Here is a 25,729-nt window from a genome sequence, read left to right on the forward strand (position 1 = left end):
CACCCCTCTCTTCAGCTCTGCTCCAAGTTTTGCTCTGTTCTCTCCTTCAGATCTGCGCCCAGATGCCTTCTCAGAGAGACCTCCCCTGATGACTTCTTTAAATGTGCCCCCTGCCATTCCGGCCTTCCCTACTTTCTCTCCGTGACACTTCCTAACCCCCTATATTTGTACTTACTTGCTCATCACCTGTCTCCCCCACTAGAAAGTAAGCAGGATTTCTATTTTGTTTACTGCTCTGTGGTGGCACATAGTAGGTGCTGCTTAAAAGATGGTCGAATGAATGGATGTCATTGTCCGTGGCATCCGTGACTATGCTGGGATACTGGGGAGGCCCCAGGAAGAGACCAAGACCTCCTGGGATGGACGGGTTGTGAGACTCACACCCCCTCCAGGGCCCCTCCATCTGGGAAGGAGTCAAGCTGTGACCCTGTTCTTGCCTCTCTTTGGACTAAGGTTTTCTCATCAGTAAAACAAATGGAGAGAGAGAGAGAGAGAGAGAGAGAGAGAGAAGCCCAGGGACAAGGAGGGGCAAGGGAGGTTTCAAGAGTGGGAGAAGTGGGGGAAGGAGAGAGGGACTGGCAGGGAATGGAGCGGGGAAGGAAGGAGGGTGGGGGGAGGGACAGAGCTTGGGGGAGCGTCTAGAAGGCATCGTCTTCCCACTCCAGTGGGGGGTGGGCAGCAGAGCCGGACCCCCTTCCCAAGCTCCCCCAGCCCCTCCCCCTCCCGAGAGAATTAAATTGCATCCAAACACCAGGCTCTGATTAGAGCTGGCCAGCTGGGCAGGAAGATTTATCATCCCAATTACCCGCTGGCCAAGACAAGCAGGCAGGCCGGGGAGGGGGCTGGGTGAGCAAGTGGGGGTGTTCCAGGAGAGGGGTGTCAGGGCTGTTGAAAGTAGACTCCTTGCACCCCCTGCCCTGTCCTCACTCACCTTTAGCAGGAGAGAGAGGTTTGGGCACCTTTCTCTCTCTCTCTCTCTCTCTCTCTCTCTCTCTCTCTCTCTCTCTCGACTTTATCTCTTGAGCTACTCAGTGGAGATCTACCCAGTGGAGATTGGAGGCTTTGACCTTGTTGCGGGGGGGCGGGGGGGGGGCGGGGGAGGATGTGTAGTTCTCCAAAAGGTAAGGGAGGACTTCGGGGTGAATCAGGGGCTCTAGAAAGGGGGTGGGGTGGGAGAAAATTTTCCTTCCTAGGGCTGAGCTGGTCCTGATGTTCTGGGCTGTCCTCTGGAGACTCCAGGGACATGACAAAACCTTTTATTCCAGTCGGCATCTGTTAGGTCCTCAGGTGGCAAAGGATTCCGGGAGTTACCAAGAGGAGCCCAGGCCTGATTTACACACCTCTGGTGATGGGGAGTTCAGTGCCTCTCGAAGCAGCCCCTTCCATGCAGGGCTGTGCCAAGCCTCTTCCCCAGACGACACCACACTCCACTTCCCTGGTGATTTTTCCTGCCCACCCCCAGCTCATATCTAAGCCTGGGTCTTCCCAACAGCCTCCTATGTGTCCTCCTGCTCCAGGCCAGCACCCTCTGTTCACCCATGAGCCCGAGTGAACATTGGGACCGCACATCTGACCAAGTCACTCTTCTGCTTAAAGACCTGCATTGGCTCCCCGTTGTCTCCGCGAGATGCCTGACTCCTCAGAGGACATTCAAGGCCCTTCCTGTAGAAGCCCAGTGAGCTTCTGCATGCTCACCTCACCTCGCCTGCTCCAGCCGTCCCCCAGCCCCAGCCTCCAGCCACACTCAGTCTCCCCGTTCTCAGAATGGCCAGTGGACTGCTGAGCTTCTGGGTCTTTCCACTTAGAGCGTCCAAACCCCCTTTCCTCAGCCTTTGAGACCCAACTCAGATGTCTCCTCCTCTGGGAAGGATTTTTAGCTTTCTTCCCTCTGGTTGGGCAAGTCCCTCCCTGCTCCTCCTGTGTGCCCACTGTCCCCATCCACTCTGTGTTGTTCTTGATTGTTGACATGTCTCTCCCCCACCCACCCGTGAGCTCCGAGGTCGGTGGCCAATCCTTGTTCACCACCAGATCCCAGCACCCAGCCTGGACTGGGCAGTGGCGAGAGGCCCTCAGAAAACACTAACTGAGGGTAGATATGGGGGGGGGGGTTATCCTTGTGGCAACTGAGTACTCTATCTCTCACCCCACTGCAAGCCCTCACCCCCATTCCTATTGTCCTCCTAAGGAGCACTGGACTGAGAGTCATAAGGCCCTACTGCTGGATGTGGCCAGGGTGCCTTCCTTCCTTGGGCTGTCTCCCCAGCTATGAAGTGGGAGTGGGGGTGAGGGTAAGGGCTGGAGTCTATCGTCTCTGACATTCGTTCTCTCCTCGGATTCTTTCTCTGGCTATGAATAGCTCATACCGTGTGTCAGGAACCATGCTAGGCACTTCACATACACAGATTCTAACGTACATGCCATGTAGAAAGCTTTCAGTATGATGTCTGGCACATTGGAAGCCGCAGATAAATAGAAGCTGCTATTATTGTAAAGATATGGTAAAATTATTATCTTTTAAATTACGATCTTTACAGCCACCTAACACAGTGTCATTTTAGAGATGAGAAAAATAAGGCAATGAGAGGGGGAGTGACCTGACCAAGCTCACACAGCCGGGAACTGTGCAACTGGCACCAGTTCTCCGCCCCCCATGCCGTCCTGCTTTCCTAACTGGGTGGGTCAGTAACTTTATCCATTCATTCAGTAAATATTTACACACGCCTACTAAGTGCCAGGCCCCATATGTATAGTGCAGGTGCAGATGAGCCCCCACCCTCTTGGAAGGTACAGCTTCCTGGGGGAAAACAGATTAATTAAATACTCGCACAAATGCATATATAAATCATAACGCACGCTCCATGGTATGCAGAAAAAAACGGGGTGCTGTAAGATGTATTTGGCCTGGGGTGACCCAGATGGGGAAGCTTCTCGCTAATCTGGTTAACTCTTTGCTGTTTCTGGCAGCTAGAGAATGCCCCCTCCAGACCAGATTAGGGCCAGACGACCCTGGAGGAGGGGGCAGGATGCAGCCCCTGGCACCCCCAACCCAGCACTGGCCTTCCAGTCTGCACCCCCAGCTCTTTGAGGACTGTCCCTTTACAACTGCCCTTTCCACCGAAGGATTCAGACACAAATTGTACTTTAAATTCAATATCGGTCATTAATATTTCATGATTACAAAACGTTAAAGATAATGTCAGTGGAAGGAGCGTCTGCATGGGCAGAATGGATGACTCAGAAGTTCGGGGAGAGGGGAGCCGGCATACTAAGTGGCTCCAGAGTCTTTGAGGTAATCCAGTATGACAGCGGCGGCTCCTGACTGAGTGCAGCCTTCTCAAAGGTGCTCACCGAGCTCTGCCACTGTGTATAAATATTTCCCCTCTGATTCTTGTCACCTCGTGTTTGTTACGCCCGGAGCAGGTGGGGCCACCATGACCCCACCAGCATCCTCTGTTTCTCCTGGAGCAGGTGGGGCCACCGTGACCCCACCGGCATCCTCTGTTTCTCCTGGAGCAGGTGGGGCCACCGTGACCCCACCAGCATCCTCTGTTTCTCCCGGAGCAGGTGGGGCCACTGTGACCCCACTGGCATCCTCTGTTTCTGAGGAAGCCAAAGGGATGCTTCAGCAGGAGGTCACGGGCAGGCAGACCCACTGGCATTACACTTGGAGCTCAGGTTGGCTGCTGGGAAGCAGAAGGTCTGGGGGTGGAACCCTAGCCCTGCCTGGATTTGCTCTGTGATCTTGGAACCATCGCTGTTCCTCCCTGAGCCTTTATTTCCTCGTCTGTAAACTGGGGATCATAATTTTGCCCTTGTCTCACAGAGATGGTGGGAAGCTGGAGTGGGTGTATTATTTGTGACACTCCTGGACTGGTGCCTGGCACCAAAGAAACATGACTCGAGGGGCATCCAGGTGAGAGCCGGGCTTCGGAGTCAGACAGGCTGGGGCTGGGAATCTGGACAAATGACTTCACCTCTCATCCATACAGTGGGGATGAGGCCAGAACCAGCACCTCTTAGGTGGGAAGGTACAACGAGCGAGCGCATCACACTGTAAAATGCCTTGCGCAGAGTAGGTTCTTAAGTCAAGTGCACAGAGTCAGGATCAATAGATACCACTAATTGAGCACTTATTAAGTACTAGGCAAGTTCTTTCCATGCATGATCCTATTGAATCCTCCCACTAGGTCTGTGAAGTGGGAGCCATTCATTTTCTCATTGATTAATACCTGGTTGGGCAGGGGTTGTTGATTGCAGCTGGGGGGGGGGGAGCGGAGGGGGGGGGTGTCTCTAGCCCAGTGATCAGTCTCCTTTCTGAGCCTCATCATCCCCATGGCCGGTTGCTAGGCACCGGTGGGTGGGAGAGGGGCGGGGCTCAGATTGCTGAGAGTATCAGGAAAAGGGAGCTAGGTGGTAATGCCTAGGAAGGAACCAGGCAGACTTGCTCCAAATCCCAGCTCGGCCACCGCACATCCTCGGGCAAGTTTCCTCTCTGAACCTCGATCTTCCCATCAGCAAAGTGGGTGCTGATCGGTTACTGATCATACTTCAATAAAAGTCCACACTAGGAAGCATCTAGCCCAGAATACGTATGAGGCAAACACTGTAAAATGTTTGTGGGAGAGTCCCCTCCACATTCTTTCTTCTGTGAAATGGCAGCATTACAGGCTTTGTATGCCACTCTGGCTGCTCGCTGAAAAGAGACCCACTGGGCAGCAGCACAATGCTTAACTCAAGAGTGGGACGTCAGGCAGTGTGACAGGCTGTGGGGGGAGATGTATCTGTGGGCAGAGAGAGGCGGCGGCTCTGCCCAGCAGCCAGGCCAGTCCCCCTGGCTGCCCAGGGAGCAAGTTCAGGGAGGTAAGGAGGGGGAGCTCTCCTCCCCCCCAGTCCAGCCGCCACTTCCTCTCCAGCCACCTTTGTTACCTTCCTTTCATGCGGTGGAGGAGTGGATTCAAAGGCTCCAGAGCAGCAGGCACTGAGGTTTGAGCCAGCTTTGTATTTTCTTTTAAACTGAAGTTGAAAGAGACGAAGGGAACTTCAGCCTAGGGACTTCCTTGGCCCACGGGCCGGTGGGGCCTGCAAAGTGGGAGGGCACCAGCAGGGGGAAGAGTAGGAAGGCTGGCAGGGGGCTCACAGAGCCAGGAGGGGCTTGGGGCCCGAAGTGCGGAGTGCAGGAGTGTGTGCAGGGGCAAGTTTGAAAGTCACCCACCCACCCACCCACCGGAGGCTCGGAGGCTCAGAGGCTCAGAGGCTCTTCGAGTCTCTCTGTTGTCATGGCTGCTTACTGGCAGCTCTGTTGGCTCCTGGACCTTGAGAGCTGTTGGGGGGTGGTGCGGGGGTGGAGGGCTTGGAGACCAGGTCCAGGCAGTATTGCTCTGGTTTTGGAGGAGTCCTGGAACAGCCCTCTCCCCTCTTCTGGGACTCTGTGAACCCCTGTGGTCTTAGTTCCTCACCTCCATGGCCTTACTTATCTGGACCCCATACACAGGCCGCCCCCCCCTTTCTCTTGCAGCTCACACTGTGCCAGTGGCACCAAACTGCCTGTGGGCACACGCACGTGTGCACACACACACACACACACACACTCTTCCAGAAAGCCAGGTCAAGCTCCTTGAAGTAGTCCCGGACCCCTTTCCATCTCTTCTCTCCATGCCCATCATTCCATCAGAAAGTCCCAGGGTGCCATTTTCAGCCCGTCTCCCAAAGCTGACCACATGTCACCTATCGCCCTGCACCAGGCCACTGTCTCATTTTCCTGCCACTGTCACACTTAACTTCCACTTGAGCCCCTGCTTCTCCCCTCACCCCCCAAATGGCCTATTCTCATGCAGCAGCCAGAGGTATCCTGTCCCTCCTCAGTTCAAATGGCGCCCCTGTCCTGTGATTCCAACCGTATTCAGAGTAACGCCCAAAGAACTTGCAATGGCTGATCACTCTGCCCCTTGCCAACCACGCTGGTTTCCTCGCTATTCCACCAATATGCTGGACAAACTACCACCTCAGGGCCTTTGCACTGGCTGTTCTCTGTTTAGAACACTCTTCCCTCACACATGGGCATGACTCTCTCACTTTCCCAAGGTCTCTGTTGAAACGTCTCCTTCTCAGAGAGGCCTCCTAAGAGGAACAACACCCTTGTCTTTCCAAACCCCTTCTCCGGCTTTCTTCTTCTTCCCTGGTTTATTATCACTAGCATTTCACATCCTCTGACATGTGTACACCTGTTTGCTGACAGTCTAGCGCTCCTCCACAAAGACAGGAGCTTTTTTGTCTTGTTCAAGGCGGCATCCTCAGCTGCTAAAAACAGGGCTTCGTATGCAGTGGGTGCTCAATAAATGCTGAGGGAAGAAAGCCAGCTTCACGACCAGCTCTCGCCTTTTGGCTTGGGATCCTGCCCAGGTTCTTTGCTCCAACTCCCGGGCTTCTGCCTCCCGCAACCCGGCCACCTGGCCACCTGTGCCGGCTTCTTCCTCTTCGCCCCGCCCCCTCGGCCTTCGCCCCGCCCCCGACATTCGCCCCGCCCCCGGCTCACCCGCCTCCATGGCCAGCACCGTGATGTTGTGCCAGCCGGCCGTCTCGCGGTCCAGCCCCTTGCCCGTCACGATGGCGCCCGTGTCCGCATCGATATCAAAGATCTGGTCCAAATCCGAGTCGCGGTCGATGGCATACCTGAGGGAGGCAGGGCGGGGCTGATTGAAGGCGCCCTGGCGCCAGGTGGAGCCCAAGCCCAGGTCCACTACCTCCACCCCCCCACCCCGCCCCCCACCCCCGCCCCTAAAAGAGGGACCACCTGCCTGGGAGACGCCAGGAGCAGAGAACCCCCTTCCAGGAGAGGAGGGGTGGAAAGGGATCTGGGTTTGCATCTCTGCCGCACCGGTACCTGCTGTGCGACCCCGGGCCGCCCTCAACCTTTCTGAGCCTCGGTTTCCTCAGCTGGGTAATGGGGCTAGTCATTTGCACCCCTCGGTTGTGAGGGCTGGAAGTGGGCAAAGTCCCTGGCACGGAGCTAGCCGTCACTGTATATCCGATTCTTCTCTTTCCTAAGAGGCGACCCTAGCACGGGGCTTGGGAAGGGGGGGGTCGGCACGGGTGGGGGAACAGAGGTGCAAAGGCTCGTTCGGAGAAGGGCGGGCAGGAATCCTCCCGAGAAGGGCAGCCGGTGCCCACCGCGCAGCCCCGAGAAGCAGGTGGAGTGCGGCGGCGGGGCGCGGGATTCGGGGCTGGGCCGGGTCCCGGGGGGCGAGGGGAACCGGAGCGGGAGGGAGGCGGGGGGCGCGCAGGCCGCAGCCGGGCCACGGGCGGAGCCAGCGCGGCCGAGGGCTCGGGGACGGCCGCGGCCCCTCCCCGCCTGCGCAGCACGCGCGAGCTAATCTGCGGCTTTTCAGTTGCCGCGTGAAAAAGCCCTTTGTTCCGCCTTCTTCCCGGGCCTTTGTGCGGCGGCTCCGGGCCTGAAAGGCCTGTGTCCAACACATGTCTCGGGCGGCGGCCCAGGGAGGCCCCGCCGGCTCCGGCCGCCGCTTCCCTGCGCTGATAACGCGGGCGGGGGCGCCGCGGGGCTGCGCGGCCCACAAAGGCCTCGAACGCCAAGCAAGGGCGCATTGTGCGGCGAGGACAAAGACGCTTGGCCGGGCGGGGCTCACCCTGAGCCATCCGGCCCCTCCCACACGGAGGAAGGGGACCCTCTCCGCAACTCCCAGAGGGGGAAACTGAGGCCCAGGGAGGCGAGGGCACCAGAAACGCCCCCTGCGGGAGGCTCAAAGCCCCGAAGCGACCCCCTAGTGGGGCTTAGCTGCATTACAACTTCCCCGGGGCCTCAGTTCCCCCATCTGTTGAATGGGAATGATGACACTCACTGGGACTGCCCGGGGCCTTTGCGTAGTCAGCGCGCTGCTGCGTTTGAATCCTAGGCTACCGCCTCTCCCTGTGTGACCTTGGACAAGTCACTGGAGCTCCCTGGCCTCTGCTTATCTGGAAAAGGGGGTGATCTATACTCACCTCACTCTGCTATGGGTTAGAGGAACTAATTCATAAGACGGGGCATAGGCACAGGTGACATCCCTTATTTTCATGGTTACTGGGGTCCAGGTGAAGGTGGTGAAGGCTGTGACAAACTATAAAGGGCCGTACTATGGTATAGTAGGCATTTACAGCCCGTCTCCCAAGACCCCATCAACTCTCCTTCCCATCCCTGAGCTGCCAAGCCCACATCCTCCTTGCCCCTGACCCTCCTGAGTCCTCCTGACCTGGGTGAAAGTATATGGGGGACTTCAAACCCAAGATGATATACTTCCTTCCGCTAGTACAGCACTTAATAGTTTATAGTCTGCTTTTCCCTTAGCCATCCCCCCATGCATTCCTTTATGCCTAGACATTAACTGAGTGCCTTCTCTGTGCTGCTCTGTGCTAGGTCCTGGGGACAAAAGGGCAAATGAAACAGATGAGGTCCCTGCCTGGCATCCTATGAAGCTGATGGGATCTCCCCAGTTTTGCAGATAAGAACACTGAGGCTCAGAGAGGAAACTTGCCAAGCTTTGACTGCCAAGTATGGTTGAGCAGGTTGTGTCCTGCACAAAGGAGTGAAGTGGGGTTAAAGTCTAACCAGCGTTCCGCTTGCCAAGCCATGTGTCCTAGCAGAGGGGGTATCTTCTCAAAAAGGGATCTTTTTATTTATGCAAAGATGCCGTGTGGGTTAGTGATGACCCTGCTCAAAATTGCACAGGGACTGTCACAGAATTGGAATTTGTACCCAAATTTAGGACTCTCCACCCAGAGTTCTTTTTAGCTCACTGCACCACCCAACGCTGCAAAGCACGGAACCTCAGGTCCTGTTTGCCCCCAGGCTGGCCTTGTCAGATGTTTGGGTCCAGAGGAGGTAGAACCAGACTCTGAGCGTCAGCTCAGCTGGGAGGAACCTCCTTCTGATTTTACTGGTGGGAGAACAGAGTCCAGGAGAGAGCCAGGGCCTGACACCGCCCAGGGCTCCTGACCACTGGGGTCAGGACTGGGCAGGAGGCAGGGCTGCTGGGAGGATGCCTACCGCCTTCTCACTTCTCCCGCTTCTCCCATTCCTGCTTAGATCTCCCTCCTCTTTTCTCTCCTTCCCATTTTTCTCTTTTGTTCCCTCCTGGAGGGGAAGGGGGTGGGTGGAATCTAAGTGGAGGCAGCTGTTCCCAAGGCCATGGGGCGGGCGGGAGAGACCTGCCATTAACCGGCAAAAGACTTGGGGCTGCAGGTCAGTGTGGCTGGCTGAGCCCAGGTGGTTTTGTTCCAGCTCAGGAAGCCAGCCAGTGAGTGGGAGGGAGGGCTGGAGGGGCTCGGCATGAGGCAAGGAGCTCTGCCGAGGCCTCGCAAATATGGGGGGGGGGGTGGCGGGAGAGGGGGGGGCTTATGGACCTCACGTGTAGGTACACGAGTTGTATGTCTGGTCTGTGTTGTGGGTGGAAAGTGTGTGTGTGTGTGTGTGTGTGTCCTGAATATATGAGCGGTGTGCATGTGTGTCTGTGTGTGTGTGATATGGCTTTGCTGTTGGAAAAGCTAAGGCTCAAGAGGCAGCTGCTTAGCCCTGGGTGTGGATCCAAGTCCACGATGCCCCTGACAAGTCACTTCAATCTTTGAACTTTAATTTGGAGCAAAATGGAGATGATAATCCTACCTTGCAAGTTGCTGGGAGGATTAAATGCCTAGCTTCAGGATAAGGTGCCTAGCTGAGCTCCTGGAAGATTACTCCATGAGAGAGAACGATTGTTATTCTAATTATTATTCAGAACCGTCTAGCAATGGGTACACAGGAGTCCCTCCAACTAGTGTGTGGTCAGTGTTCCCCGAGGGTGGGAGGCAGCTGTGGGTCTAGAAGAAGGTCCTGCTCCTCATTCAGTCAGCCGGGACCTGGATGGCAGAGAGCTGAACCAGAGCAGGTGTGGGAGGAGGAGTGGATCGAGAGAGCATGGGTAGGTGTTAGCTAGTGTGTTGTGTGTGTGTGTGTGCCTGTGCACCGTGCAAGGGAGGCCCTGGAATGGTGGTCAGGAGTGTGGAACTGGTGGCCATCTGCCTAGGTTTGAAACCTAGCTGTGTGACCTTGGGTAAATCACTTAATCTTGGTTCCTCCGTTTCCTCCTCCTCTTAAAAATGAAGACAAGAACAATACCTTATTGAGTGGCTGTGAGGGTCAGACAATAGCCTCTGGTAAAACACTTCTAGCAGCACTGGGTACCTGCCACATGACCTATGGATTAGCTTAGGTTTGTGCCAGGCCTGCAGAAGGGCTTTAACATGCATGAGCTCCTCCAATCTTCCCAGGCACTGTTATCACCCCCATTTCATAGATGAGGAAACTAGGCTAAGAGAAGCCAGGTGCCTGCCTCACCCTGGGTCACAAGGGCCAATTAGTGGCAGAGCCCCATTCCCAGCCCACATCTGCGCAGGACCTCGTGTCTAAGGGCACCCTCCTAAGGGCCAGACAGGCACAGCTGCAGACACAAAGCACACACTCCAACAGCACAAAATGCTGCTGTGGCCAGGGTTAGGTGGGGGATGTGGGGAGGGTACTACTTCCTGGCCTGGGCGTGCATTACGTAGCATGGTTTTCCCCCACACAAATGTGTGCAAACAGCATGCACACAGGCACGATAAACATAAGAGGCAGCAGGCTCGTGTGTGTGCAGGCTTCCCAGGGTCCAGGTACATATGTGCACGGCAGGCTGAATGCTGCAGCCCCTACCAGAGCTACTAGACAGAGAATCTCTTCAGATGCAGAAGGGGCTCCCCTACCCACCCCCAGGGATTCCTCTCTGCTCACCTGGCCCTCCCCAGTCTGTGACTTTCTCCTGCACCTGCCCCTCCTCCCCCTTAAGACACACACTTAAAGCCCAAGCATGATACTTGGGAATTTGTATGTAGTTAGTGCTGATCGAAGAATGAAGGGCAGAAATGAGTGTCCAGGCCATAAAGGAAAAGAGTACTGTCCATTTCCTGAGGGCCTATGATGTGCCAAACAAGCCTCTGCTCCAGCCCTGGGAGCACTGAACACAGAACCTAGTAGAACACAGTAGACATTTAATACCTATTTTTTGAATAAATGAATGCGGCGGGTACCATCACGATGCCCATTTTAGAGACAGGAAAACTGAGGCTTGCAGTGGGTCCAGTGATTTTTCCCATGGTTCTACAACTGAGCTGGGATTCTGACCCAGGTCTTTGATTCCAGAGCCCATGTCCTTTCTGCTGCGCCTCACTGTGGAGTGCTGGGAGGAAATGAGATATTTGCTCCCTCTGGTCCAGTGTGGGCTTTTGCTGGTTCTGATGTTTGAAGAAGACTCACCAGGGTGTAGAGCTATGCAGGGCTGATCAAGAGCCTGACTATCTGCAAGGCTGCCTAACCCAGAGATGGGCCTGTCCTGAGCACTCTCCTCCCTCCCTGCAAAGCTTCCAAGGCTCCCCATTGCCTAAGTATAGAGTCTCACTTCTCCACCTGACATTCAAGGTCCTTCCCAGCCTGGCCCAAGTGCCACTCTGTCCTCATCTCTGCCCACCCTGACATGAGCTCATCCAGGGCACCATCCTGCTGCTCAACTAACTTCCATGCCTCTGTTCCTGCTTCCCGGCCCCCAGCATCACTCCAGCCAGGAGCATCCTCTCCCCCTTCCAACCTCACCTCTTCAGCCTTGCTCAGGGGCCACCTGGGGAAGCCTGGGCTCATTCCCTTCCATGTACCCCTGCACTGAGCACTTGCCCCTCCATGGAGCTCCGTGCTCCCCAAGCCCTGGCCTCAGCCCAAGACCCCTCAGACTTAAACATGTCACTAGAAGCCTTCACATGGAGGCCTAGCCTTCCTGTGGGCCTATGTCTGATTCATCTCTGTGCCTTATGCACAGGGGAGGACACCTAGCCACAGAGAGTAAGAAGCAGGGATAAAATAACACGAGGCTGAACTCAAGAAGCAGACAATAATGGGTTAAAGCACTCCTCCCCTTTCAAGCTGAATAACACTGGGAGAGTCACTTCTCTCTGACCCTCAGTGTCTTCGATCTGTAAACTGGGTATGCAACAAGATGAGGCACTTTCCACTCTCCCCAGTGCAGGAACTCAGAAAAACTGCTCTGTATATCTGCATCTCTGTATTTCCCAGGTGCCTAGTGTGTTAGGCAAAATCTCCCAGGATACCACTTTACTTCTTCATCTCCGGGATCACACCAAGTTGCCCCATGCCTCAGGACCTTTGCACTTGCTGTTCCCTCTACCTGGAGTCCTCTTCCTCACATCTTTGCAGGTTGGGTCTCACTTTATCATTCTGGTCTCAGAATGATTCTCCTTGACTACTCATTCCATAGTAGCCCCTGTGGCCCCCATCCTCCTTATCCTATTGCCCTCTTTATCTCCCTCATAGCTCTTATCAGCAATTATTTGTGTCTACAAATGTTTTACTGCTCGTTGACTTTTCTTCTCCCAGGAGAAGGCCAACTCTCTGTGGGCAGGGATGAGGTCTTATCACGTTTCCCCCTGGACTCCATGGGTAGGTGGTGACTGAGTCCACAACTATAGAACTCGGGAGCCTGGATACAAACTAGGCTCCGGGCAGCACATGTGCCTGGTGAGGAGCCCTTCGGCCTCAGCGGCCTCAGCGGCCTCAGCGGCCCCTCCCTGCCCCTCCCTGGCCTCTTTGAGGCTGTCCCTTTGTGCTCATCCCCAGCTCTGTCTTTGGCTGAGTCATCTCCTCATCCCGGGGCCTGGCTCAGGGCCTGGCACGAGGAGGAGTTGGGTAAATGTTTGTGGTGGTAAATTGGCCCTGTCTCAAGCTCCTCACTGCCTCCACATCTGAGGAGCCCCAGGGTAGGGGCCAGCCAAGAGAGATGAAAGGAGGTGAGAAGCTGGTTTCAAAGTTGGCCCTTTCAGTGCAGATAAAAGCCGGTGGGAAGGGAAGTCAACAGAGGGAGGAGGGAGAAGACTGAGATGGGCTGTGAAAGCGACATTGCAGGGGAGGGGAGGCGGGCAGATGGGGGAGCACTAGCCTGGAGGCAAGGACTCAGCTCCTACCTTTGGCTCTCCACTGCCAGAGAGAGCCCAGGGTCGCCTCCTCCCCTCTCTGGGGGCCTCCTCCCCTCTCTGGGCATTGGCTTCCTCACACACAGGGTGATAATCCCAGAGTGAGCAGAGAGCCCAGGCTAGGGGGCTGCTCCTGGACTGCCTGACAGCCTGAGCAGACAGGCAGCGGAGGAGCTCAGAGGCGGCAGGCAGGACGGTTTAGGCTGTGAGGAGGACAGAGGCAGCCCCAGGCCCTCCAGCCTTCCGGCCTGAGTCTGAGCAACTTGGCCTGCCCTTGAGGCCCGTTGGACTTCATTTTTGCTGTCTCATCTCCCTCAGTCCACTGTAGCCATCAGGGTCTGCTCGTCCCCAGGCACATCTACCTCTGCCTCCATATGTCTGCACAAGCTGTTCCTCTGCCTGGAATGTCCTTCACCTCGTATTTACACCTGACCATACCCAGGTACCAGCTCAATTCATTTCCTGCCTCCTCCAGGAAGTCTTTTAAGACCCTTGAGGGTAACTCCTAGTCTGGGAGTCCGTAGGGAGTTAGGCAGGATGGCATCTCTCTGTTCTCACCCATGTAAGATTGCTCAGGCTGTGCACTGTACAACTCAGAGAACCGTCCACCTAGATGATGAGGGGAATGTTACCCACCTGGAACTGTAAAAAAGAGATCCTCAAATTAACTTCCCTTCTCCCTTTCTTCAATGCTCAGCACAGAGCCTGGCACACAGCTGGTTCCGGGATTACTTACTGATTACGTACAGGGGTTTCGGAGAGAAAGCAGGAGCTTAGGAATCTCCTTCCCGTCCATCCAGCAATGGCCATGCCCCCGTCCCTGACCCCCTCTGGATCATTTCTGCTACAACCCTTCTTCCCTTCTCTTCTACCTGACCTTATTCCAACTTGGGCCACAGTCTGGGACCTCCCACCCCCCTAGAGTCCCCAAACCCCTCCAGGGACAGGGACAGAACTGCAGCATCCCTTCCCCTCTGCCCATCTGCCTCCCTCCCTGCCCACCCTTCTCTCTCTCCACGTCTGTTTCTCTTTCTTTCCCTTTCTGGCTCTCCCAGCAAATCTCCTCCGTCTCCACATTGTCAGGTAGGTCCTCTGCCTCTTTTAGTTCCTCTCACCCTCTTTCCACCGGCTACCCCCTCTCTCTGACCTCCTCCTCTCATTGTGGATCTGTCCCCCTGCCTCTGAGTCTCTCTCTCTTTCCTCTGCCTTTACATTTCATTCACTCCCCAGGGCAGTCAGCTAATGTCTATGCGTGCAGGGCATTGTTACGCCCTGAAGGTAAAGGGATAAGCGCACAGAATTCCCTGCCCTCAAGTGGCTTATCTTGTAGCGAGAGAGACACACAAAGTAGTCGGAAAATGAGGTAGTGGTAGTGTGTGAGATGGTGACGAAGGCTACTGAGCAGAGTAACTTGAAGAAAGAGGATGTGAAGGGTTGGGGCTGGGGGTTGGGTTGGAGTTGAAGTTTTAGAAAAAGTGGTTCAGGAAGGTCTCACTGAGGTGATTCTTGAGCAAAGGACTGGAGGAATGGAGAGGAACAAAGGCAGGGATATTAGGGAGGGGAGGGGCAGGGAACAGCAGTTGCAAAGGCCCTGAGGTGGAGTGAGCTTGGAGCACCTGCAGAGCAGTGAGGACAGTGTGGCTGAGCAGAGTGAACTAGAAAGGAGGGACGGTCTGAGGCTACAGTGAGGCCAGATCTCATGGGCCTGGGGGCCACCGTGGGAGCTTGGTCTTTTATTCTGAGCCAGATGCCTCTGGCGGGCTCTGAGCCGAGGAGGGCCATGCTCTGATTTCTGTTTAGACTGGATCAGCCAGGCCCTGGGGTCAGTTCTAGATTAAAGAGGGGTGGGGCAGAAACTGGGAGGTCAGTGGGGGTTGGGGGCAGTGCAGGAATCAGGGTAAGAGAAGATGGTGGCCTGCACCCCGAGGGTCGAGGGTCGCAGGGTGAGTGGAGAGAGGTGCTTGGATTCTGGATTCGCTGATAGACTGGAGGGAGGTGTGGGAGAGAGACAGGAGGCAGGGTGTCTCCAATATTTTAGATTTGAACAACTGGAAGGTTGAGGTCCTCGTTTTGGGGTGCAGCCACCTGGAGCTCAGTTCAGAACGCGGTGAGCAGCTGCTGAGACGTCAGGGTGGGCGAGAGAGTGAAATTGGGGGTCAGAGGCCTAGGGATGGACAGGCTGAGGGCACGAGGGCGCCAGCGTGGGCAGAGGAGGACCGGGGGCTGAGCCCTGTTCCCCCTGCTCCGTCTGGCAGACCTGGGTCTCCCTCCTTGTCCGAGTCCCCTGACTCTGTTTCCTTTGTCTCGGAGCCGCGCCTCCGTGTCCATCCCCCCGCCCCTCCCCCTCTGCCCGCAGTCTGGCCGCGGGGGCGGGGGCGGGTTAGCAGGCAGCAGGCGTGGCCCCGGGCGGGGGTCTCACCGGACGGGCCGGTTGGCGGCGTCGGGGTCCCGCGCCGTCACCACGCCGACCAGGGAGCCCACCTGCGCGTCCTCCTGCACCTCCAGGAGGCCGGAGGGCGGCCGGAACTCGGGGGGCTCGTCCACGTCGGTCACGGCCACGCGCACGATCGCCTGGTCGCGGAACGTGCCCAGGTCAGCGAAGCGGGGGTCCACGAACTTGTTGAGGGCCTCCAGCACCACGGTGTGCACCGGCTGGGACTCGAAGTCCAGGCGCTGCGGGGAGGGGGCAGAGGGCGGGTGGGTGAGTGGGCCGGGTGGGCCCACAGGGGGCGGGAGACCCCAGGTCACGCTCACTCTGCGTTGGGGCGCCCGGGACCTGGCCGTTGGGAGACCCAGACCAACCCTCCCGGTTGCAGGTGGACCAAGGGAGACTGCGAGGGAGTTAGTCCTGCCAAGGGAACACGGTCCATTAGGGCTAAAGGGCGCTGACACACCGCCCCCAGCGCAGTACGTGGGGGCATTTCATGCATTTATTAATTCACGGAGCACTTACTGTGCGCCAGTGCTTTAGATACATTAACTCATCTAATCTTAACAACATCACTAAGAGGCCTGTATTGTGATTATCTCATATTATACAGGAGGAAAATTTGTACTTTCGCCCAAGGTCACTTAGCAGTCAGGTACTGGCAGAGGCAGGGTTCAAATCCAGACAGTGCTGCTCTCAAGTCCTGGCCTTTAACCCCAGAGGAGGAAAGCGCACTGGATCTGTGCTGACTAGCTGTGTGTGTGTGGGTAATCTATTCAGCCTCTCTGGGCCTCGGGTTGTGAGGGTTAAGGAGACATTTCCCAGTGGTCCGTAGGCGGCAGCAACTAATGTTGAGTTGAGCCTGATAAGCCAGGCTGCCTTAGAGCTTTCCTTGGAAATCTGGCTAAACCCATGCTGAGCCTGGCTTCTCATCAGGGAGTGCTAATGGGTGACCTTCTGATGAATGAGCTCCTTGGCTGTGTGTTGGCTCCGGCCTTCTAGAGACAACTCCTCATAGCAAAGGGAACCAGCAGTGGTGGGCTCAGGCGCCTCTGTCCAGTGAGGGGAGCTATCTGAGTGGCCAAGGTGACCTTGCTAGAGACCTGCCCTGTGCGTAGAGACCCCTGCCTTTTGTCTCAGAACCTCCCACCCCCACCTTCTTGAGCAGCAAACACGGCCACCTCCTTCCTCCATCCTGTTGCCTGGGAAAAATCAAGATGCAGGGAGGCAGGCCGGAGCCCGGCCTGTGAGTGAGCGATGGGCTCTGGAGCCAGGTCATCAATCAGGCATAGGCTCTGCTCCCCGAGCCAGCTCGCCTCCACCGAGACACCTCAGGCGCCACTGGGGTGGCTGGGAGGGGCATGAGATGGAAGCAGGGAGGCAGGGGCAGCCTGGAGAGGAGAGCAAATGCAGAGGCTGGGCTTGGAGCATGATTCTGCTGCTCTGTGATGCTGGGCCCCATCTGTGAAATGGGCTTATCTTCCAGAGAGGACAAATGGATCTCAGAAAACTGAAAGACATGCCAATGCCTAAAAGGGTAGATTCTGGAGCCAGACTGCCCCAGACTCATAACCCTACTCTGTTCTGCAAGATGCATGACATTGGATGCGAATTGTTGAATTTCCATGGCCTCAGTTTCTTATCTATAAAATGGGCAATGATGGTACCTCAGAGGGCTGTTGTAGGGATCGATTAAGTTAATACATGAAAAGCAGTTGAAGGGTGCCTAGCATGTAGTATACACTTTATAAGTAATAGCTATTATATTTTAATCTTCAGCAGTTGAGCATCTGCCTTCGGCTCAGGTTGTGATCCCAAGGTCCTGGGATTGAGTCCTGCATCGGGCTCACCAGAGAGAGCCTGTTTCTCCCTCTGCCTATGTCTCTGCCTCTTTGTCTCTCATGAATAAATAAACAAAATCTTAAAAAACAACAATAACTGGGAGTTTTCTCTCTTTTCAAACCTTCTGGTCCAGCTAGAGAGCAGGTCATTATGTGGGGATTGAGTGAATGAAGGGCTGGAGGGGGGCAGATGTTGCTGTGGGTCCCAGAAGGCAAGGCCCAGGCTGATGGGAGCTGATTTGGGGAGACTTATTCTGGCTGAATGGCAGGAGACATAGCTGCACAATGGCAGGGAGTGAGCATCCCATCCTGGAGGTGTACAGAGGCCTCCCATCATTTGCAGGCCAGTGCAGGGGATTGACCTCCTGTGGGAGAGCAGGGCTGGGGTGATGGTCTCAAAGGCCTGCGTAGCCCTGAACTGCCAAGCCCACGACCAAGTCCTGGCAGGTGGATCTTTTGCTTTTTATTTGCCCTCCATCCCCTTCCCCTAGGGACTGCTGGGTTTGTTCTGGTTCCTGAGAGCCAGCACAGTGCTTGAGAGCACAGATCCAAATCTGGTTTGAATCTGGGCTCTCCCAATGGGCTGTGCAACCTGCACTCATCACTTACCCTTTCTGTGCCTCATTTTCTCATTTGTAAAAATGGGACTGATAGCATGGCTTCTTCCCAGCTTGGTCCCGGGTCCCTGGAGAGACCCAATCCCTGGAGTGGGGTAGAGTGGGGCTCTGCAGCTGCTCTGGGGCGTCCCTGTCCCTGCCACCCTGGGTCTGCCGCCCCTGTCCCTCCTGGGGAAACCACACCTTCTGCACCACAATGATGGCCTCCTGGGTGTCGCTGTCCGTGGTGACCTTGAACACGTGGCCGCCGCCGCCACTATCCTCCTTGAGGTGGTAAGTCATATCTGTGTTCTCGCCTACGTCTGAGTCCTCGGCCTTCACTCGTCCCACAGCAGTGCCGATGGGGGCCGACTCCTGGATGCTGAACTGGTACATCTCTGTAGGGGACACAGCTGTGAACAGGGGTGGGGGGCAGCCCCTACCCCAACTCTCACCAGCTTTATCAGAGAGGAGAGGGGGGCCCAGATAGGCTCCAGCAGGGGAGTGTCTGTAAGGGGCTCCCAAGTGGGCGGTACAAAGAGGAGGGTCCTAATTCTGACCCTGGGTTGATTTGCTAACTAATGGGAAAAGTGCCGGCTGTGTTCTGGGCTTCAGTTTCCCCATCTCCCCATGAGGGGTACAGAGGAGACTCAGGCTCCAGAGTCAGTCCCAGCTGTGTAATCCTGAGCCTTGGTGTCCTCATCTGTAGAATGGAAATAGTGCCTTCCTAATGGCATCGTCATTTTCCCAATTAACTGAGATGATGAGGCATGGAAAGCACCTAGTACAGTGCCTAGCACTTGGTAGCTACTCAATAAATGCAACCAATTATGGTAAAATAGTGGAGCTTCATGCCGACTTCCTGTTGCTCTGGATGTGAATGGTATTGATTCTTTCATTTCCATGTATTTGTTAAGCTGTTATGATGTCCCCAGATGCAGTTCAGGCACTGGGATTCCAGCAACAAGCAGGATAGACCCAAACCCCAGTTCTCACAGTGCTTTCCTCTCAACAGGCAGAGAAAGACACAAACAATCACATCAGTGGAACATGTAGTCAGTCTATCAAATGGTGATAGGGACTTTGGGGAAAAATAAAGTAGGGGAAGGAGAATGGGGAATGCTGATGAGGGTATGTGTGAAGTTTTAAATAGGGTAAACAAGAAATGCTTCACTGGGAAGGTGACATTTTTGTCAAAGTCTGAGGGAGGTGAGGGAGTAGGCCAAGCAGATTGGTGGGAAAGAGCATTCCAGACAGAGGGAACAGCAGGGGCAAAGGCCTTGAGGTGGGCGCAATGCCCGGTATGTCTGAAGAATGGCAAGATGGCCATTGTGGCTACAGCAGGGAAGCAGAGCAAAAACATAGGGGAAGGAGGTCAGATGGGACACAATGGTCCCCTGCCCTCTTCCCAGAGTCAAGGTTGAGATGAGGGTGATTCGCTAAATGATGGGCCAGTGCAGGAGAAGCAGGGCCTGTGGAGCTGAGGATGGGCCTCTTGGCGTCCCCAAGGTCTGGTCACCCCTCATGTGGAGTGGCGGCCTCCAATGCATTCTCACACGGCAGCCGGAGGGGCTCTCTCTATAACATCCTGACTGTGCCACTCCCCCGACTGGAGTCCCCTCCACAGCTCCCCGCTGCCCTGTGATGAGGCCATACAAGCCCTCTGGCCTGCCTTACAGGACGCTCGCTGCCTGGCCCCTGTGGACTCCTGCAGCCTCAGCCTCCTTCTCCCTGACCCCAGCTTCACCCTGTCTGAGGTTCTTCTAATTCCTCATCTTCTAATCCCTCTCTCTATTCTCCTTTCTGCTGTGCCCTTCCCCAATTCCTGCCCTTCCTTTAGTCTCACTGAGCCGTTCCCTCCTCCAGGGAGCCTTCTCAGACCGACCTCCAGGCTCTGGTCTTGTGCCCCAGGACCTCCGAGCTCATCCTACTGTAAGGATTCCTGCATTTCCCTACTACTTTCTGCTTTTTCTCCTCCTGCTCTCTCCCCTCTCGTCCGTCCAGGGTGTGAGCTCCTGGAAGGCAGGAACCACATCCTTTATTCATCAGGCATTCTCCGAACCTGGAAGAACACCAGACTGTCACATAAATGAAATGTGTGAGTGACTAGGGAGTGAATGAATGAAAAGATGCATGGGTCCACACTCGCTGGCTTAACACAAATTAAAGAGTCTGACAATAGCAAGTGTTGGTGAGAATGTGCTACAATGGACACGTGCATTTTTTTCACAGGGGGTTTGGGGGGCGGTGGGGAGAGCAGTTTGGCTTTATTTAGTAAAGCTGAAGAGGAGTCTATCCCATGAGCCAGCTATTCTGTTCCTATTGTCTACACACCGGAGAAATGCATGCAAATCGGCACTTGGAGATGTTTTACAAGGTTCAGCAACGTTCAGAGCAGTGTCCTTCATCATAGCCTCAAACTGGAAACAAACCAAACGACCATCAACATGTAGTAGATAAATGATAGGATGCTGTACAGCAACGAAAATGAATACACTACAGTGACAAGCAACCACATATGATTTCATAAACATAATTTTAAGAAAGAAAGAAAGACACAAATAGTTTATATGATATAATTCTGCTCATATAAGGCTAAAAAAAACCAGGTGAAATTAAGCTATGATGTTAGGTGATGCGTATATGGGTCAATGGACTCTAAAGCAAGGAGGCGGCGATCAAAAGGCACATGGAGGCTTCTGGGGTCTGGGAGTGTGGTCTATAGGAGTGTTCGTTTTATAATTAGTTGCCAGACTGGACGTTTATATCTTACACCCTTCTGTTTGTGTGCATATTTCACAGTAAAGAAACGTTAAAAATAAAGAGAGAAGGAATGTATTTATGGATAAACAAGAGTGTTCCTGGGGCCCGGGGTCCCTCTTCTCTGCTCTGCCTCACTGCTTCCAGCTCAGAGCTGGCACAGAGCCTCACACAACTGGGCAAAAGAGTGGGTGGTCCCCACACCTCCACACGGTGCCTGGAAGCTTCCCCATCAGCTGGTGGCGGTGGGGAGGGGTTCTGTGCCTGAGCTCCCTGGAGACACGGAGCTGGCTGGCGGCTCCACTCACCCCACTCTGAGTCCAGGCTGAGGCCCTAGGCCCCGGTGATGGTGCGCTCTCAGCTAAGGGATTGGATTCCCTTATCTCGCGGGGGTCAGTCCCCTGTGGCGGGCCTAATGTGAGAGCAGCAGACCTCGAGTAATGACTCCCCGATAGGGATCAGCCCCGCTCGCTGCGGTATTTAGTCTCTGCCAGCTTGGGCAGCTTTGCCGGCGTAGCTCTCGGGCCAAGACTGGACAGAGGGGCTGGCTGATGGGGAGGTGGGGGACTCAGCTAGAGAACCGCCCCCTCTTTCATCCCCTGTTGTGCCAGGAGAGGCAGAGAGTGGAAAGACATAATCCAGAGGCACGGAAACCTGCCCTCCAGGCTTATTGCAGGGACAGACCCATTACCCCAGACCTCAGCTTCTTCCTGCATGGGTGGGCCTTGGCCTGGATCTGGCCAAAACCTCTGCCTAGATCCCTGGGTCTCTCCCCCACCCCTTCCCTTTGCAAGCTTGGGTCACCAGGCAGGTCGTCTGGGATAATATGCAGGAGTGGGGTATGTGCTGAGGGCCAGTGAGGGGTTGGAGTAGGTCCATAGGAAGCAAGATGAGAAGTAGGAAGGTAACAGTGTTACTTGGCCGTGTGGGAAATCAGACAACTTTGAGGAACTTCTCTGCAAGAAATGGGATTGGAAGGGCACTGCGGGTAAATGCGTGACTTGGGTGGATGGATAGACAGGCAGATTCAAGTCCCTTTTCAGTGGGAGCTTAAAGGGAAGCATGAGGTCGGTGGGTGGCTGGACACCCATAATACGCCCCATGGAAGCCCGATGGGAGGGTGCTGGGGGGTCTATCAGATGGACACAGATGCAGCCATCTCCTTCTGGAAAGGGCATCACTCACTCTGCGGGAAACGAGGTGGGTTGTCATTGACATCGGTGACCACGATAGTGACGGTGGTGGAGCCAGAGAGGCCGCCCAGCTGGCCCGCCATGTCTGTGGCCTGGATCACCACCTCGTAGCGCTCCTGGCTCTCGCGGTCGAGGTCAGGCACGGCTGTCCGGATCACGCCTGTGGGTGAGTGACAGTGAGGCCGGGGATGCTCCCAAAAGCTGTGGCTGGTACAGAGACCCCTCCCCAGGCAGAGGCCAGGCTCAGGCAAGTTCGGGAGGGGAACGCAGAAGACAAGCAGGTGGCTGAACAGTACAGGTGCAGCCTCAGCAGCCACCACACACGCTCACGCACACTCACCCACGTGCTCGCACAGATAACTCACGATAACTCACACCTGCTCATAGAGATATGCCCTTTCATCTCTGTCAGTGGCACTCAGCAGAGCCAGCACGGAGCAGCAGTGTGGGGAGTGTTAACATGGTGAGCTGGACTCACACCCATACTCATGCACACTCACGTTGGAGTCACACTCCACTGTATACATACACCAGGTATGTCTCACACACTTAGGTAGTAAATACATAAGAACACATGAGATCACATACACACTCACACATATGCACACTCACAGCTACGAGTGCACACTCTTATTGTCACACGTCCCCCTCCCCCCTCTGGTGGAGTCATTTCCCAGTCCTTGGGGCCCCATGTGCTGGCCCAGCCCTAGATTCTCTGTCCAGGCACCAGCTAATCACTGATCAGACAACCTTTCAAGCTGTTGTTGATGCAAGAGGGGCAGGGGCAGCAGGAATGGGGGTGACCGCAAGATTAATTCTGCCGAGAAGCAGAGGAGCAGAAGGCCGAGCTTTTTGTCTCCCTGCCAGTGGGGGACCAAGGTGGAGGGGAGAGTCGATGAGGCATTCAGAGCCTCCCCCGCCACTCACTCCAACCTGCCGAGTACCAGGTGGTGACAGGTGGTGCCGGGGGCCTGCACGCCAGGTGGAGTCATGCACCAGCAGCCCCATGATGCGCCCCATAAAACCCAATCTCTGACTCCTGATGTCCCCAAACAGCCCCCAGACTCCAATAAAGATGCAAGAACGAGGGGAGAGGCTGCAGTGTGTGCGTTTATGTGTGTATTTGTATGTGTAGCTGGGGGAGCCGGGGGTCAGGCAGCTAGGAGATGGCCCTGTTTTTGTGGGATCACATGGAGATATACAGAAAATGTGTGGTCTATCTAATCAAGAGTTGTACAGACTCTCTACCGGTGGCCTCCAAGACCCCATAGGCTCTCCGCTGACCCCTCCTTTACCAAGAATGTCTTCGCAAGGGCAGAGGAGCCTTGGAAGCAGATGAAATTGGGATAAATCTGAGATCTGCCATTTTTGGGGCATGTGATCTTGAACAGATCCCTTCTTCTGACCCTTAGTTTCCTTATCTGGAAAATGGGACAATTGCAATATCTCCCCACAGAACAGGAATTCTCAACCTTGGCCTTTGGGTGGGATAATGCTCCCCACCAGCTGCCAGTAGCAGTGCGCTCCCCACCAGCCCTAATTCTGGCCAGAGTAGGTCCTCCTTGACCTGCCCCAGGGGCTGCACCCCAACACGGGGACTGGGGGGGCTTCTGGTGGTGAGCAACACTCAACACGCTGCTGCTCCACTGGTCTGTCCGCTGAGGCTTTGCAGCCCTGGCCAGCAGGGGAGACAGAAGAAATGGAGGCCAGGGACAAGAGAGATAAAGAGAGGCAGGAGGGGAAAGACCAGAGATACAGGCCCTGGGGACAGAGAAGGGAGAGGAGAGGGAACAGAGAGCCAGAGAAGGGAGTGGCCAAGCCAGAGGGAAATGCACACTCAGAAGGGGCCAGGGAGAGAGAACAGAGAGCCAGAGAGCCAGAGACAGAACAAGAGGGAAAAGAAAGAACGAAGGTGAGAAAGGAAGACAGAGAATACCAGAGACAAAGCAAACGGCCCTTCTCACCATCGGCAGGGACACCCAGGGGACAGGGGATGGGAAAGGGGGAAGAAGATGGTAGAGGGAGGAAAGGAGAGGGCAGACAAACAGACTGACGGTGGAGTGGCCACCAGGCCAGAGACAGGGGCTCCCTGAGTGAAGCAGTCGGAAAGGCAGAGAGGGGAGCCAACCAGCGGAGCCTTACTGCGTGCTAAGCCATGTGCATGCACTTGGCATCCAGGACTGCACAGAATGCAGAGATGGTGCTGGGATTTGGGGTGACTGTGCACCTGTGAGCTTGTGCACCAAGCACTCATGAGTGGGGCTTGGAGTGGGGCTCTGGCTGAGGAGCCATGCTCATGTGGCTGCCTCCTTGTTGTCCCTGCCACTTCTAGCTCTGGAGGAAGCAGGGACACTAAAGTCTTTCCATTTGGCAACTGGTCAGGAAGCCTTGTAGATGGTCAGATGCCATCCCTGGGAGGCTAGGAGGTGGGTACCCAGATGCCATGCCGCCCCTGGCCCTGGCCCTGGGATGACACCTAGGGATAGGCTGGGATGATGACAGCTCCCAATAAAGCACACCTGCTGATAGGCACACTCGGGTCACCCCCTCTCACACTGGCTCTGGCCTCGGTCATACAACTTGCTTTGGCCCATGGGACATCAGCAAGCATGACAAAAGCAGACGCTTGATAAGCCCTTGTGTTCTGGGGCCTGTCCTCCTGGAACTCCAAGACCCCCGTGCTGAGAAAAAGCCCCAAGATGAAGGCCACCCAGAGGGAGGGGGCCCAGCCACGCCAGCTGTCCTAGCTGATCTGCCAGCTGACTGCTGCCACACGAGTGATCCCAGCAAAAGAACTGAAAAGAACTGAAGCTAAGCCACAGAATTATGACAAATAATAAACTGTTGCTGTTTTAAGTCACCATGTTTGGGGGCAGTTTGTCATGCAGCAGTAGATAATTGATGGAGAAATCATGTTCTCCGGCCTGTTTCTCTCCCGGACTCACTTATGCAGCCACATTTCACGAGAGGCTCAGCTGGCCAGAAGGCCCAATGTGGCCTCACGCATATGTCTGGCAGGTGGTCCTGGCTGTCAGCTGGAGCTTCTCGTGTCTTCAGCAGGCTGGGCTAGTTTCCTTAGATGGTGGTCTTGGGAGAGAAGTGTGAAGGCTACAAGGTCTCTTAAGGCCTAATCTGGAACTTGGCAGATTCAAGACTCCACACCTCTCTCCCCCTCTCTTTTTCTCTCTACTTTTTTTAAAGTAGGCTCAAGGCTTGAACTCATGACCTTGAGAGCAAGAGTCCCAAGCTCTACCAACTCAGCCAGCCAGGCACTCCTCAAGACTTCACCTTTTAATAGGAACAGTGGCAAAGTCCCTTTACCTAGAGGGGTGGGAGGAACTGATGGTATATTTCCTTACCTGCTACATTCTGCTCCCTACCCCACCTCCCCACGCTGGGAGGAGCACCCTCGGGGCTGGTGCCTTGCTCCCGCTCTGGGGTAAAATTCCCCAATCAGTCCATGCAGTTGTTCTTGAAACCTCTGGCTCTGCAGATCCCTTCATTCACTCATTTGTTAGATGTTTACTGAGGACATACTATGTGTAGGGGTCACAGAGTCAGATATGAGGCCGTGCAGAAAGGAGGGGCTTTGGGGTCAGACTGGTTCAAGTCTACTTTCCACCATTTATATGCTATCTGACCTCGGGCAAGTTCTTGAGTGCCTCTGAGACTCAGTTTCCTATTCTATAAAATGGGGCTACCCAGTTGGAAGGCTTTTAAGAGAATTAAAAGAGACAAAGTTTCCAGTGGCAGGTCTCACATTCTGGGGATGCCATGATGATCCCCCCCATCCCAAGACCTGGATTGGGTACCTGACTAATAAGCTCCGTGAGGGCAGACATTCATACTGACCTTGTTCATCATCTTAGAGTC

General features: G+C 55.2%; 1 protein-coding gene across 4 annotated transcripts in view; it reads right to left on the minus strand.

Annotated features, from left to right (window-relative positions):
* Window positions 1–25,729, minus strand: part of CDH22 (cadherin 22) — a 67,658-nt gene that overhangs the window by 15,067 nt on the left and 26,862 nt on the right. For all 4 annotated transcript variants that reach the window (XM_049100684.1, XM_025470290.3, XM_049100685.1 and 1 more), the window contains 4 exons: window positions 21,849–22,016; window positions 18,108–18,301; window positions 15,458–15,711; window positions 6,533–6,669 (listed from right to left, as the gene is read on the minus strand). In XM_049100684.1, the coding sequence (XP_048956641.1) occupies window positions 6,533–6,669; window positions 15,458–15,711; window positions 18,108–18,301; window positions 21,849–22,016 (753 nt within the window). The remainder of the gene's footprint in view (window positions 1–6,532; window positions 6,670–15,457; window positions 15,712–18,107; window positions 18,302–21,848; window positions 22,017–25,729) is intronic.

Source organism: Canis lupus, chromosome 24, assembly GCF_003254725.2.
Source record: "Canis lupus dingo isolate Sandy chromosome 24, ASM325472v2, whole genome shotgun sequence".
NCBI lineage: Eukaryota > Metazoa > Chordata > Mammalia > Carnivora > Canidae > Canis > Canis lupus.